The sequence below is a fragment of the Purpureocillium takamizusanense genome, chromosome 4, assembly GCF_022605165.1.
Source record: "Purpureocillium takamizusanense chromosome 4, complete sequence".
Lineage (NCBI taxonomy): Eukaryota > Fungi > Ascomycota > Sordariomycetes > Hypocreales > Ophiocordycipitaceae > Purpureocillium > Purpureocillium takamizusanense.
Genome location: NC_063071.1, coordinates 1,172,847 through 1,186,722, shown reverse-complemented (window position 1 = coordinate 1,186,722; position 13,876 = coordinate 1,172,847). Strand labels below are relative to the sequence as shown.

Genomic DNA, 13,876 nt, shown 5'->3' with positions numbered 1-13,876 from the left:
CACGATGAAGATCTCCAGGGAAGTTAACGCAGACTTACCGTATTCTTGTGCTGGAATATTGAGTGCTACAGTGGCTGTGGCAGACGTTACGGAAAGTCCGCCGCCGAAGCCAGCAAGCGCAATGTAGCCGAGGAGCTTCCCATCGCTGCCTTTCTCAGACAATGTTGTGAGTAGCGCACATCCCAAGGCCGATAACAAAGCCCCAACAAACATCGACTCAGAGACAAAGTTCTTCTTGGAGTTGATGGTCACCGCGACGACGCACCCAAGTCCACTCGCGACCAGCATTGGCAAGAGCATTCCTGCAGCGACGAACGCGCTCTTGTCACCCACCATCTGGGCCCTAAGCGGCACAGAGAACAGCAGCACGAAGAGCGGGAACCCCATTAACAGAGTAGTGGAAACGCCTGAAGCATAGGAGCGGTTTCGAAAGAGTGAGAGCGGAAAGGCGGACATGATACCGGTCCCCGTCTGTGTGTTCTCCGCAGCGTACTGCCACATGAACAGAGCCAGCCAACATGCAACGCCAACGGCAAAAGGGACGATGAAGCCAGCAGTGTGCCAGATGCTGACAGGTGCGACTGCTGCATTCTGAAATGAGAACACGACGAGCACGGCAGCCATAATGACGAGTATGGATCCGAAATAGTCAAATGATTTCCAAGATCGTCGGACAGTAGGAGCAATGTCCTTTTCTTTGGACCAGAAAACAAGGAACATCGCTGTCGACACAGCGCAAGTCGGTCCACTGCTCACGTCAGCCAGGAGTTGAAGAAAGTGGCGGGTACATAGGCATACTTGATCCAGAATATCCAGCGCCAAGAAGCATACTGGGTGAGAATGCCCCCAACAACGGGCCCCGCGATGCAGGCAACGACAATGCTCACGCCAGCAAGGCCCGACATGTAATCGAATAGATGATCAGGGCAAACCTCAAGTAGAATCACCATGGCTAGTGAATAGAGACCTTTTATCATGTCAGCTGCTGACGAGTCAATGGTGGTTAGATGCAGCGCAAACAAGACGCATACCGGCGCCACCAACACCTTGCAATGCACGAAAGGCGATGAGTTGCTCTAAGCTTCGAGAGAACCCACAAGCCAAGGAGGATATCAAGAACAACAGCTTGGCCGCCATGAATGCATTCCGTCTGCCCACTATATCGGATGCCTGAGCAAAGACCACGCCGCAGCTACACTCGGCTAAGGTGTAGGCCAGCGCAACCCAGTAGACAGATACAAACACTTCAGACTCTTTCGCGATGGTATGCAAGCTGGGTGCGACAATAGACGAGTCCATCGCGGAGAGGAATAAACCAATGTAGATCCTGCGAATGAAAACCTTATCAGTATATATGCCGTTGACCGACAGGAAGTAATCTGTTGCAGGGGCTTTTTACCCAACACTAAGCAGCCAGAATCGCTTGGCCGGGACAGTGACAGCCTTGGGACCATCCAAGGACGGGTGTGTAGACCACTTTCGAGCGTCATGATCAGGTCTCGGAGTTTCCGTAGCCGATGTAACTTCCATTATATTTTTATGTTGCCTGAGTATGTCCCCGCAGTATCGAGCGTGCTGTGTTGAAACGCTGGCGATCTGGAACTAAACTGACGGTTCGTCGCTTGTCGTGATGATCGTGCGAACAGTAAGGCTATCATCGACCAAAATGAATGGCCATTGCTGCCATTGGCGTAAAATACGACTCAATAAAATTGAATACGACGGGAACTTCAATTGACCAGCGGGAGCAGGCTCTGAGGGCCGGCTCAATCAGCCTTCTTACCTTTCACAGGAAAGTATGGGATTTGGGCGGGGCTTAGAAACAAAGGGAGAAACGAACAAGTTTAGGCTGCAGCGCGTGGGGCCTCGCGTGAAGTGTGAGACACCAAATGAGAAATGAGAACAAACGGAGTCATGAGACGGACACTAACGCTATGTCTCACATCATAATGGAACGTTCTGTTGGTTAGGACATTTACGTGAACAAGTCGGCGAGAAGGCTCGGATCGGCTCACGCTTTGGCTTGCAAAGGCAAAGCGAATTCAAATGCCACGAAAGAAAAGTTGATGTCCTCTCCACAAGAGAATGAAGTGTTCGGCAGCGGTCGGGTAAAACGTTCATCAAAGCATGATAATACAGCTGCAACCGTACTCGCGGATCAACCAACACACAGACCATGTAAGTGGACTTTGTTGGCAGGCCTGAAACATCAGGTTTCTTCTTCTAGTCTTGGTGGGATATTTGATATGACTCTGAGACCCGGCTAAAAAGCCCGGGAATGTGATGCAGAGGGTTTACAGCGACTCAGTGAATGCCTGACGTTTGACCTATGAGGTCAGCGGCATATTCGCCAAGGCTTTGGGGCTACCCCGTCGATATATCGTGCCATCTTACATACTCAAAATGAGTGTGTAGTGATATAAAGCAGCATGCTTTGCTTGCCACTGCGCGCATAAGGGCGCGTCCCTTTCAGGGCTCGGCGGCTAGTTATTGGCCATCTGGATCTGGATCAAGAACGCTTCTACTGATGGGTTTCGCGAGTGAGTGTGTGTGCTACTGCGATAGACAATGAATGGCATAGGGAGCGCATATGATTGCAGCAGATCCGCTCATAGAACTGTTGTGGTCGTGAGTTACAATTTTCGTTGCTATATTGATGCTACGTATAACGTACCTAGCGGCAGGCACCCAGTAGGATCAGATTAACCAGTATGCGGCCGGTCCCCTGAGTCGCTTTCGCCTTTCTTGCCTTTCGTCACTCAGAGGCTGAGCTGATCAGGTGCATATGACGCCAAACGCCGTGCCAAAGACTAATCATGCTGAATCGGTAAACGAGTAACGCGGACCCAAAGGCAGCGAAACAGCAGCCGGCGACCTGGTGATTGTACATCATCATTATCATTTAAAGCACTAGGCATGTACCGCTGCGAGCTTCTTATAGACCGACTCACTACTCGGTCTTGTGTGTCCTGGTCATCTCCGAGGACGCGAGCCGTATCCCAAAGGAACACTATGTGCGAAGCCACCGAGCCAGAAGTAAATGCACCACTCTAGCAAGCCTACCGCCGACTGCCAAATCAAGATCTGATCCCAGGACGGAACCCTACGCCCGGAGCTGGACTGCGAGCTCAGGAGCTCGCGGAGCAAGATGTCAAAGTCCCGTGCCGACAAAACCCCTCTGTTGCAAATCAACAGTTCCCTGGCGTGGGCCGGCAGAGAGCATGTCGACCCCCATGCCCCTTACAACTTCAAATTCGAGGTCTCGAAGAAGTTTCTCGCCAGCGCGGCATATAACGATTCGCGCACACAAAATTCGAGGCACTCAAGGCCGAGATCACGGCCGAGCGCGTCGGCATGACGTTTTGCGAAACTGCCTCCAGTCGCCCGAAGCCGATGCCAAATGATGCAGCTTACGAGCGACAAGCCTGGCTAGTTGGGATCGCAGTGAATCCGTTTAGAGCCGTGGCCCAGCGCTCGCCCGACACCAAGAAGCTCTTGTCGCATTGGGGTGTTTATATTCGGTCGGAAGTGCCGGTTGACCGGGTAAAAGGCCCCCCCCAAATCTCTCTCCCACATTTGATGCCATCGCTCTTTCTCAGGAACCCCCGTACCGAATTTTCGGGATGAACTTTAGTCAAACCTACGACGAGCTGATCATTAAGGACGTCTGGGGAACGCCCGGCCAGAACGGGGAAGGGGTGTGGAAGAAGCGCGTCCGAGAGGACGAGTTTGAAGTCCTGCAGGACCCCGAGTTTGGCGAGGTGAAGATGTTCTTCAGCCTAGAGGAGTTTGTTCTGAGCGGTACGTTGCGTTTGGGGACGGATGCCCCGAGACGTCAATACTAATAAAAAGCCAAGTGAAGCCTGTCGCTAACTTACAAGCATGTACCATCAGCGCAGTGGGTGATGAAGGATTGGCGAAGGCCCTTGCGCGACACGCTGGGGAACAAGATCTCCGCCTGCCAGTAGTTACTCACTGGCCGACGCCAACTGCCAACACTTTTCGAAGCGGCTCATCCGTCACTTGCGGGGCAATCTCGAGTGTGGACAGACCCGGCGCGACTGCAACGACACTTTGTTCTCGGCGATTTCGAAAAGGCGGTACGCCAGAGGTTACTGGGGTACCTCGAAAGTGTCCCAAGGGGCTACCAGCATCTGCATCTTGATGGTTATATGTTCGCGATATTTGCGTCTGGTTCAGGACGCTTCGTTTTCGGATCCCACACCGCTACCTGCCGTGCAATACTGAGGCTTAATAAAAACGAGTCTATATTAAGTAATACATGGCGGCGATCCTTGGCTGCGAAGTATGTGTGCGCGTATAGGAGTCCCAGGGAGGCTATAATACTTTGCATGATGTGACCTTTTTTTTATTCAGACTTGACTAAGATCCTTTCTTATCGAGTGTTGCATTCCCCGCAACGGGAAACACGGCCAGTCCCCTCACGAAATGGCCATCAATCTGCTCGAAAATGGACCTCGCGGTATCGACCATGTCCGCCGGCGTCTTGGCGGTGACGGCATCATTAAACGCCACCGCAGCGCTCCGCAGCCCGTCGAGGATCTTCCCCACGGCCGAGCCGCCGAGGAACCGTATGCCTTGGAAGCGTGGCTTCGCGGCAATGGTCGTGTCGATGGCCCCGCTGAGCACGGCGGCGAGCTCGCGAAAGGCGGCGGCGATGGCCTCTGCCTCGGGCACGGTGAGGGGGGCTGCCGCCTCGGCGACGGCGGCGCCGCTCTTGGTGTCCCTGGTGAGGTCGCCGGACTTTTTGAGGATGGTGAGGGCGCCGAGGAGGCCGCCGTCCCAGTCGGTGGTCGTCTTATCAAAGTCCCTGGCCGCCTCCGTGATGCCGGTTATGGTTGCGAGGATGGAGGCTGCGTCAGCGGGCGCCGGGGAAGGGTCCCCCATGTTTCGTGTCTTCGGGCCCACCACCCCACGCTGTCTGCTATCTATCTATCGCTTCTGTAGCTAGCTGCTGTCCCGTCGTTGTCGCTACTGTCTGTTGTCGCTGGACATGTAGCTGCCGTTGTTGCTGTGGTTGCCGCCGCTGCTGTCGCTGGGAAAATGGCCGACATGTATGTATGGACTGGGAAGCCATCTACGTTAGAGGGGAACCGGCGCGGGGAGAATGGCACTAATACAGCAGGGCCCGAGTGGACCGAGGTCGTTCCTCAACAAAGCAGCTCGACAGATCTGCCCCGAAGCCACCGTCCATCCTGTCCACAATCCGCGAAGCGCCTACCATGATTCCTCGCCCATCATCTTTCGACTCGGAAACCCTATCTATACCCACGGCCGCAAGGGCTCCCTTGTGCTCCACTATTGATGCATTACAAAGGGAAAAGACGAGGAGGGCAGGTCTTGCTCATGATGCATTCTCATCTAGCCGCATATGATGAAGGCATGATGAAGGCATTGAACCGGGCCTCCTCGTCATCAAAACGCAATGAATTACGATTATAGGGAGAGAAAGCTAAGAACATTATGACTAAGGCATTTTCGGTGGATGCAGTCAAAACCCTCCATCTCACTTCGTCATGGAAGAAAGCTCGTATGTCTGCAATGCCCGCATTATAAGGTTGACCCCAAGGTTTTTCCTTCTACGTACAGTATATCCATGCGCATGCTAGCGCCCGGTACAGGCACGTCGCGTGCTGAGAGCCAGGCAACGGTTTTGTATTGAAGTTTACCACTCCCTCAATTGGTACAAGATGGCTCAATGGTCCTTGCATGTAGTGACCAACATTCGGGACAAACTGTCACGAAGCAAGGATACAGGAATGAAGAAGCTCATTCGTGCCTCGTGCCGCTATGAGCAAAGGTGACGATGATGATGACGATGATGATGGCTGCGAGTCCAATCAGCCTATGCTGTCTGTCAACCGCTGCGTAAACCCATTACATCTTTGTTTACTTTCTTACTCGCAGCCAGCATCAACATCGTCTGCTTCCACCACCGCTTACCAAAAAAAATATTCTTCCGCGTGCATGGCACAGAAGCGTCATCTCTACCACGACTACGACGACGTCGTCGTGATGCTTGTTAGTTGTTACTGACATGCTCGCCTTGACACGCTGTTTCACCAGCCGCCCAGCCACGATGCACCCCTGAACCCTCCCTCCTCCCTCCCTCCCTTTCCTTTCCCTTCCCTCATCTGGCGATTTCAGGTCGGGTTTGAACCCCCCCCCCCCGCTCCCCCAAGCGCAGTGCAGGCAGGCAGGCAGCCGCACGGATGCGCGCGCCAACAATCCTTGTTGACACCCGCCAGCCAGGCTGTCACTCTCTTCCCCCCCATTCTGTCTCATCTCACTCGGCTGTCTGTCATACTACATCGTCACCATCTTCATCATCATCATCATCATCACCATCACCGTCTCGCTTCTCTCATCTCATCCCATTGCGTCGTGTGTGCGTTCCCCCAAGCCATCGCAGGCATCTCCTTCTCTCAAACCCTCCCTTCTCACGCTCTCGTCAGGTCATTTAGTTGCGGAGGCACCCACCTTCGTCCACAGGAGGCTGTCAGAGAGACACCACCATTATTCTGGTCGTCGCCTCCCATCTAGCCTCCCCTGCTGCTGCTGCCGCCGCAGCTCGATACCACGACCATGTCGGACACCAAGAAGAAAAAGAATAACAAGGGGAATGGCTATCTCCCGCCTCACCGGCGCAAGAACCCCCAACCCGCGCAGCTCTTCAGCCCCCCGCCGTCGCACCCCCATCACGCCTCCATCACCGCCTCCCCGTCCCTCCGCCCGCGCTTCCTCTTCCGGCTCCACACGCCCGCCTCCCAGGGCGAGACGTCGGCGCGCTTCGTCTCCTCCGCCGTCGCCGCCTCGCCGCGCCGCCCGCGCTCCGCCGCCGCCCGGTCCGCCCGCCGCGACGTCTTCGCCGTGGAGCCGCCCTCGCGCGCCGCCGACTCCATCGCCGACCACCTCCGCTGGCGCAGCGCCGGCCCGGCCACCTCGCGCCGCAACCTCGTCTCCTGGTCCTCGTCGCTGCTCGTCGTCGTGCAGCACGGCCTGCGTCGCTACCGTCCCCGCCGCGACGGGCCCGACCTCGACCGCCTGCGCGTCCTCGTCGTCGACACCCTCGCCCTGCCCCGCGGCGCCTTCATCAGCGACCTGGACCTCATGGCCGCCTTCGCCCCCCACAGCGCAGACCTCGACGACCTCTACCGCCTGCGCAAGGGCGACGTCCGCTCCTCGCCCCACGGCCAGGCCTACTACTTTGGCGAGTACCTCAGCCAGGGCTACCTCCGCGTCGAGGGACACGCCCGCGACGTCAGCCTCCAGCGCCTCGTCGACTGCCACCTCTTCAGCCTGTGCCCCGGCCTGTCCGTCCGCCGTGCCTGGCCGCGCTGGGCCGACCGCGTCCTCGAGCTGCGCCGTGCCTACGGCGGGCCCTCCAACGGCGGCGGCGCCCGGCAGTCCGTCGACGTCGACCTGCGGGACGTGCGCCGCGCCATCGTCCTCGCCAGCAGCTGCTTCGGCGAGGAAAACGCCCTGGTCCTCGCCATCATGGTCCTCGCGCTGCAGCCGCGAGACCCCGACGCTGAGCAAGCCATCGTGACGCATCTCCGAAGCATGTTTTCAGGTACGTCTGGGCCTTCTCTGCAGCCCTTCTTCCTCCCTCCCTCTTCCCGCCGTATCGACCTATCTCGTACTCGTACCCTCGTTTCCCCCAAGCATGCATAGGCAGGCTTGACAGCCCTTGCGCAACATCAAAGTCTATAGCGTCACTGACCCCTCATCCTCCCCCAAAGCCAACGAGACACGCTATGACGACCAATTTGTCCTGTCCGACTGCCGGGGTATGCCCGAGATCATACAGTACCAGCGCATCATCACGGCCCTGTTTCGCCCAGGTGGGACGGCCCTGGAGGAGCGCCTGGCAGCCCTGACGCTTGATAACCCGCCCAAGGACTCACCTGAGCGCGTTGCCTTCGTACCTGTCGTGTACAGCTTGCCAGGCTCACATCAGGACAAGTCCGATGATGACTGGGATTTCGTCGGCTGAGGATTCCAGCCCCCCATCCCTTCTCTCCGGGCATCCACCGGTTCCGTGTGGCTATCAGATGCGCCAACGTCCTTTCAGGGGTGCAGGTGGACAGGCGATAGCCTTGCGGGCACACGAGGGTCTCGGGAGGACGAGATGCAATATCCGCCTTCGTGTACTACAATCAAGCTACGGCGCTCGCGCGGTGATTCAATGCCATTTTCCATGACGGATGCCTAGAGCTGTCCAATAACGCCACGCTCCCCCGCTACCTGATGCTTTGTTCGTTTCCGTCCTCAATGGCCGCAGTTTAGTCTTCATCGTCCGTCATCTCCATCATGCTCTCGCCCTTGTCCTCGTCATCGAGCAGCGTCCGCCGCCGCCCCACCCTCCCCTTGCCCTTGTCCATCGTCGTGGCGCCCCCCGGCCCGGCCCGCCCGCCGTTGAGCTTCTGCGCCGCCTCCAGTTTTCTCGCCTCGAGCTGCTGCTCAAACTCAGCCAGGTCCTCAGCCTCATCCTCAGCAGCGCCGTCGATCAGGGCCGTCTCCTCCAGTGCCTTGTTGAGGAGCTCCGTGGCGATGCTGTCTTGCGGGTTGATGGCAAGGGCCTGATGCAGCACGGCTACAGCTTCCTCGGGCCGGTTCTGCTCCATCAAGATGAGGCCCTTGGCACTGAATATGGCAGCGTCCTTGCCTCCCAGGCGCAGCACCTCGTCAAACTCCGCCAGTGCTCGGTTAAAGTGGCGGAGCCGTCGAAAGGCGTGCCCCAGGTTCGTCCGCGCCGAGAGCCACGCCGAGGGTTCGCTGTCAATCTCGTCGGCAATTTTGAGCGCGGCTGTGAAATATTGGACGGCCTCCTTGGGCTTGTCCTGGTGGTACTTGACGATGCCCATCTCGTTCAACAGCAATGGGTCCGTCTTGCACAGCCCATAGGCCGTCTTAAGAAACTCTTCCGCAAGCGTCATGTTGTTTAGCGCGTGGTTCTGCATGCCGAGGAAGATTTGCGGCAGGTGCGTGCCCATGAACAGGCGAGCGGCTGTCGAGTACGCCGAGATGGCCTGGTCGTGCTCCCCCTCGGCAGCAAAGGTGTGCGCGAACCCTATCCAGGCTGGCCCAAAGTGCGCGTCCATCATGCTCGCTTTGCTAAAGTACCGCCGGGCCTCTGCAATCTTGTTAATGGCAAAATAGTAGATGCCGACGGCAAGCCACGTGCACGGCTCTTCCGGATGGGTATCGGCCAGGTCGTGCGCCACGAGGAACAGCAAGTTCTTCATCTTCAGTTCGTACAGACAAGCCAAGTGCACGGGGTATATGGTGAAATTGTACTTGTCTTCCTGGAGGATGGCGTTGGTGATGGTGAGAGCGTCGCGGTACCGGCACTGCGTGTAGAGCAGGTCAGCCCGCGCGAGCTGCAGGTCAGGGTTAGAAGCAAGATGGTAGTGCGTCGACAACGAGTCATACGCCGTCTCGAAAGCCGCCGGGTTGCGGTACTTGGACAGACGCGTCGTGTACAGCATCTTTGTAAAATCGGCGGCCTCTTGTGACGCCGACGCATCGCCAGAAACGGATATGGAGTCAAAGTCGAGGCTCTCGAGAAACTGCCACTCCTCGTCCGGTGACAACAGCGAGTTGGCCATGAGCTGCTGGAACGCCTCGAAGCAGCGCACGTCGATGCGCACCGCGTCCTTGTAGCACTCCTTGGCCCTGTCAAAGGCATTTTGCTTGGCGTAGCAGATGCCGCGCAGGAAGCACATAGCGGCCTCGAACCTCCGGTTCGCCGCGCCTTCTTCCTCCTCGTCATCCGCCGCCCCGCCCGCGTCGTGCTGCTGGTGGTCTCCGCGACGGCGACCGTGCCGCGACTGAGGGGCGGTCTTTCTCTTGGAGCTCGGCCCGCCGTTGGATATCAGGTGCGTGGGGTTGCGCTCGCCGAGGACGGACAGGGCTTCTTCGAACCGATTCTGCTTTATGAGACAATGCCCGGCGAGGTATCGACACGAGGGATTGCGCGCGACGAGGTCCTGCTTGGCGAGAAAGGCCTGCGCGCGCGTGTAGTTTCCCGTTGCGAAGTGAACCTGAGCGAGCCAGAATGCATCTTGGTCGTCGTCTAGAGTGAGGCAAACGTCAGCACTCCACGCTTGAGAAGACAGAGAGGGCATCGGGGTCACCAACTCGTCAAGGCCAGCAGCTTATCGCCGATGAAGATGGCCGACTCGTACTGAGCTTTATTGAGGGCATCCTGCCTCCACTCCCGCAGGAACTTTTCCATGGTGCCGAGCCGCCAAACATGTGTCGCGTTAAGGAGCCAGAGCAAGAAGAAAGGCGTAGGTAGCGAACGGAATTCGAGTGCGCGAGCGTCAGGTGTTTTTGGTCATGGTGGAAGCGTGGTTGCCGTGGGCAGGCGACCAGGCGTCGACGGCTTGTTTGTTTAGACGCGGGTCGGAGCGGCGGACCGAACTAAATGGCGGCGCGTCGCCTGCCGCTGGCTCGGGCTTCAGCTGCTGGCCTAGTTCGGAAGGGTGACCGCCGTGGCAGGCGGCAGAATCGCGGGGTAAGTAGGCGACTTTCAGCGCGCGCAGAGGCGCATCATCGCCTCCATAGGTACCTAGGTCCACTCCCGCCCCGTCCACTGCAGCTAGGCGGCGTGTGCTGGAGTTCGCTGGACCCCTCCATCGAAGGCCGCTGGCTCCACTTGCCTTCAGTGCTCCCAAAAGCCCGCGTATGGGTGGGGGGCTCTGGTCAGTGGTAGCGTCCAGCATCCAATGGCGGAAGCGGCAAAAAAAGTTGGGATTGCCAGACATGCGTCGCCGATATAGGCGCCGCCGCCACAACGCTGCGGTGACGAGCCGGGCGCGGATCAACCTGCAAGACTTGCCCTTCAGCTCCGTTGCCCGTCCTGCATAACTTGCACGCCAACATCACACACACCGCCGCCGAGATTCCAATCGACATTAAGAGTACAATATAAAGACTACAAAAGGCACAGGAACAAAACACACAATGGGCTCTACGGCCAAGGTCCGCGTCGCGGCGCTCGCCCGCGACACCAACGAGACCAAGATCCAGCTCGCCCTCAACCTCGACGGCGGCGAGCTGCCCGCCGACACGCACCCCAAGCTCCTCGAGGCGACCGCCGCGCACGCCTCCCAGTCAACCAGCTCGCAGACCATCTCGGTCAACACGGGCATCGGCTTCCTCGACCACATGCTCCACGCGCTGGCCAAGCACGCCGGCTGGAGCATGGCCCTCAACTGCGAGGGCGACCTGCACAGTATGACACCCCGCCTGTCCAAGGACGTTCCTTTCAGAGAGGGAGGGGGGAGAGAAGGGGATAAAGAGAGGAATTGCCGCGTCGCTAACTCGTCGTGTCTTTTGCAGTCGATGACCACCACACCGCCGAGGACTGCTGCATCGCCCTCGGCTACGCCTTCAACAAGGCCCTCGGGTCGCTGGCGGGCGTCGCCCGCTTCGGCTACGCCTACGCCCCGCTCGACGAGGCCCTCTCCCGCGCCGTTGTCGACCTCTCCAACCGCCCCTACAGCGTCATCGACCTGGGCCTCAAGCGCGAGTGGCTCGGCAAGCTGAGCTGCGAGATGGTGCCCCACTGCCTGCAGAGCTTCGCCCAGGCCGCCCGCGTCACCATGCACGTCGACTGCATCCGCGGCGACAACGACCACCACCGCGCCGAGAGCGCCTTCAAGGCCCTCGCCGTGGCCATCAAGATGGCGACGGCCCAGGTCAAGGGCAAGGAGGGTGAGGTGCCCAGCACAAAGGGTACGCTGAGCGCGTAGGAGCCGCACCGCGACCTGGTCCCTACTATGGAAAGGATGGATACGACGCGCTTGGAACGTTTGCTTTACCGATATCAACGGGGTGAAAGACAGCAAGAGACGGGAGAGGGGTCGGGACAGGAGACAGGTTAGGAGACAGGTCAAGGCCCAGCGGGAAAGCCAGGCAGTGAGTCAGGGCAGGAAACGGAACAAATACCGGGGCTACAGCGACGGGCATAACCAACGCTGTATTTATATTCATAACGCCAGCGCCGCCCACACATTCCCAGGGCATTTTATCAGACCCCAAAGAGACGGAAGAATAGTCTATCTGCTTCCTCATCATCATCATCATTATGTCCTGTAGTCTCCGTTGATGGTGACATAATCGTGGCTAAAGTCGCAGGTATAGTGCACGGTGCTCTTGTCGCCCGTGCCCAGCTTGACGAGGATTTCCAGGTCTTCTGCCTCGAGGATCTCGCTCGCGCGCTCCTCATCAACGAGCTCAGGCTCGCCGTTGACGAGCAGCTTCAGCTCAGGGGAGCCGTCGGTGGGGACAAAGGAGACGTTTGTGCGCTCGGGGACGATCTCGGGGACGTCGTTGGGGGGCTGGCCGGGGGCAGAGATGAGGGAGTAGCCGGCGGCGCAGAGGATGCGGCCCCAGTTGGCGTCCTTGCCGTAGAGGGCCGTCTTGACGAGGGGCGAGAGGGCGATGGAGCGGGCGATGGCGCGGGCCGACTCCTCAGAGGCGGCATCGGCGACTCGGATGGTGACGAACTTGGTGGCGCCCTCGCCGTCGCGAACAATGTACTTGGCTAGGTCTGTGGCGAAGTCGGTGAGGACGTCGCGGAAGGCGGCGTAGTCGGGGGACTGCACCGAGGCGACCTCGTTGCCGCCGGCAGCGCCGTTGGCCAGCAGGGCGACGGTGTCGTTTGTAGAGGTGTCGCCGTCGACGGTGATGGAGTTGAAGGAGCGGTCGACGGCGTGGCGGAGGACGGTGGTCATCACGCCGGGGGCGACGGGGGCGTCGGTGGCCAGGATAGTGAGCAGGGTGGCCATGTTGGGGGCGAGCATGCCGGCGCCCTTGGTCATGCCGGCGATGCGGTACTGTATGCCGGGCGACGAGGGGAGCTCAAAGGCCCGCGACATGAGCTTGGGGAAGGTGTCAGTGGTGCAGATGGCCTTGGCGCAGTCAAGCCAGTGGCGATGAGAGTCGCCGGCCTTGTGGTAGGCGAGGGGGATGTGGTCGACAATCTTTTGTATGGGGAGCCTGGACGTAGCGCCTCCATCGTCAACACCAAGATCTCCCCTCCTTTCTTCCAGACAGACAGACTTGGGCCTTCCGATGAGCCATGACATACCTCTGCCCAATAACGCCCGTGCTCATGACAATGGTCGAGTCGGGCGCGCCGACGCGCTGGTCCGTCGTGGCGGCCATGCGGGCGGCATCCTCGAGGCCTCCGATGCCGGTGACGGCGTTGGCGCAGCCCGAGTTGACGACGACGCTGCGCAGTCCCGCGTTGTCCCTGCCGCGGAGCAGCTTGCGGCTAAAGGTGACGGGCGCGGCCTGGAACTTGTTCTTGGTGAAGACGGCGGCGGCGGCGCACGGCCGGTCCGACGTGACGAGCGCGAGGTCCGGCTTGCTCGTGTTGCCGGGCTTGACGCCGACGAAGATGCCCGCCGCCGAGAAGTCCTTGGGGTACGTCCCCGACGTCGGCACGTACTTGATCTTGGACGCCGGTATGGAGCCATTGAGGCTCGAGTATGCGCGCGAGAGCTTCATCGCGGAAAGGTGAAAGGGAGGGGGAACGGGATATGCGGGCGCGGAGGGGAGGGGAGCTCGAGGCCCGCGAGCTGGCTTTTATGTTTTTGATCAAGAGGCCTCGTCGGCGGCGGTGGTGGTGTTGGGGGGGGGCTGCTCCGGATTCGGGTGAGTCAATAGAATCGCGGGCCTTATTAGTAGCACCCTCTCGGCGGGAGGGCGGGCGGTCGTCCGGGGGTTGGGCGGTGGGGAGCTGGATTGGATGGAGGCCCGCTGTCCTGGGTCCATCCAGTGGTCAGGCCCGCTATGCGCTCAGATATAACCCGCTAATACCTCACTCCAACCTACACTG

At 59.0% G+C, this 13,876-nt stretch overlaps 6 protein-coding genes across 6 annotated transcripts; 3 read left to right on the top strand and 3 right to left on the bottom strand.

Annotated features, from left to right (window-relative positions):
• Positions 1-3,623: 3,623 nt before the first annotated feature.
• JDV02_005030 (uncharacterized protein) lies at positions 3,624-3,968 on the top strand (the record flags this gene model as incomplete). Its single annotated transcript, XM_047986279.1, has 2 exons — positions 3,624-3,801; positions 3,895-3,968. The coding sequence occupies 2 exons, from the start codon at positions 3,624-3,626 to the stop codon at positions 3,966-3,968; spliced, it is 252 nt and encodes an 83-aa protein (XP_047842259.1).
• Positions 3,969-4,264: 296 nt separating this feature from the next.
• JDV02_005029 (uncharacterized protein) lies at positions 4,265-5,087 on the bottom strand. Its single transcript, XM_047986278.1, has one exon. The coding sequence runs from the start codon at positions 4,906-4,908 to the stop codon at positions 4,384-4,386; it is 525 nt and encodes a 174-aa protein (XP_047842258.1). The 5' UTR covers positions 4,909-5,087; the 3' UTR covers positions 4,265-4,383.
• A 1,176-nt stretch (positions 5,088-6,263) lies between these two features.
• Positions 6,264-8,263, top strand: JDV02_005028 (uncharacterized protein). The gene is made up of 3 exons (XM_047986277.1): positions 6,264-6,409; positions 6,486-7,594; positions 7,764-8,263. Exons 2-3 carry the CDS (start codon positions 6,607-6,609, stop codon positions 8,015-8,017), a joined length of 1,242 nt encoding a protein of 413 aa, XP_047842257.1. The 5' UTR covers positions 6,264-6,409; positions 6,486-6,606; the 3' UTR covers positions 8,018-8,263.
• cut9 (anaphase-promoting complex subunit Cut9) lies at positions 8,084-10,405 on the bottom strand. The gene is made up of 2 exons (XM_047986276.1): positions 10,165-10,405; positions 8,084-10,099 (listed from the first exon to the last, which is right to left on the bottom strand). Exons 1-2 carry the CDS (start codon positions 10,259-10,261, stop codon positions 8,307-8,309), a joined length of 1,890 nt encoding a protein of 629 aa, XP_047842256.1. The 5' UTR covers positions 10,262-10,405; the 3' UTR covers positions 8,084-8,306.
• Positions 10,406-10,781: 376 nt separating this feature from the next.
• On the top strand, positions 10,782-12,080 carry HIS3 (Imidazoleglycerol-phosphate dehydratase). Its single transcript, XM_047986275.1, has 2 exons — positions 10,782-11,263; positions 11,371-12,080. The coding sequence occupies exons 1-2, from the start codon at positions 10,993-10,995 to the stop codon at positions 11,781-11,783; spliced, it is 684 nt and encodes a 227-aa protein (XP_047842255.1). The 5' UTR covers positions 10,782-10,992; the 3' UTR covers positions 11,784-12,080.
• On the bottom strand, positions 11,977-13,663 carry ECM42 (glutamate N-acetyltransferase). The gene is made up of 2 exons (XM_047986274.1): positions 13,124-13,663; positions 11,977-13,032 (listed from the first exon to the last, which is right to left on the bottom strand). The coding sequence occupies exons 1-2, from the start codon at positions 13,543-13,545 to the stop codon at positions 12,117-12,119; spliced, it is 1,338 nt and encodes a 445-aa protein (XP_047842254.1). The 5' UTR covers positions 13,546-13,663; the 3' UTR covers positions 11,977-12,116.
• Between the last annotated feature and the right edge of the window lie 213 nt (positions 13,664-13,876).

Coding starts and splice junctions, on each gene's coding strand:
- JDV02_005029 (XM_047986278.1), bottom strand. CDS start 4,908: ATGGGGGACCCTTCCCCGGCGCCCGCTGACGCAGCCTCCATCCTCGCA.
- JDV02_005028 (XM_047986277.1), top strand. CDS start 6,607: ATGTCGGACACCAAGAAGAAAAAGAATAACAAGGGGAATGGCTATCTC. Junction 7,595..7,763: donor TCTCCGAAGCATGTTTTCAG/GTACGTCTGGGC, acceptor CCTCCCCCAAAG/CCAACGAGACACGCTATGAC.
- cut9 (XM_047986276.1), bottom strand. CDS start 10,261: ATGGAAAAGTTCCTGCGGGAGTGGAGGCAGGATGCCCTCAATAAAGCT. Junction 10,100..10,164: donor TAAGCTGCTGGCCTTGACGA/GTTGGTGACCCC, acceptor GCCTCACTCTAG/ACGACGACCAAGATGCATTC.
- HIS3 (XM_047986275.1), top strand. CDS start 10,993: ATGGGCTCTACGGCCAAGGTCCGCGTCGCGGCGCTCGCCCGCGACACC. Junction 11,264..11,370: donor CTGCGAGGGCGACCTGCACA/GTATGACACCCC, acceptor TGTCTTTTGCAG/TCGATGACCACCACACCGCC.
- ECM42 (XM_047986274.1), bottom strand. CDS start 13,545: ATGAAGCTCTCGCGCGCATACTCGAGCCTCAATGGCTCCATACCGGCG. Junction 13,033..13,123: donor ACGGGCGTTATTGGGCAGAG/GTATGTCATGGC, acceptor CGCTACGTCCAG/GCTCCCCATACAAAAGATTG.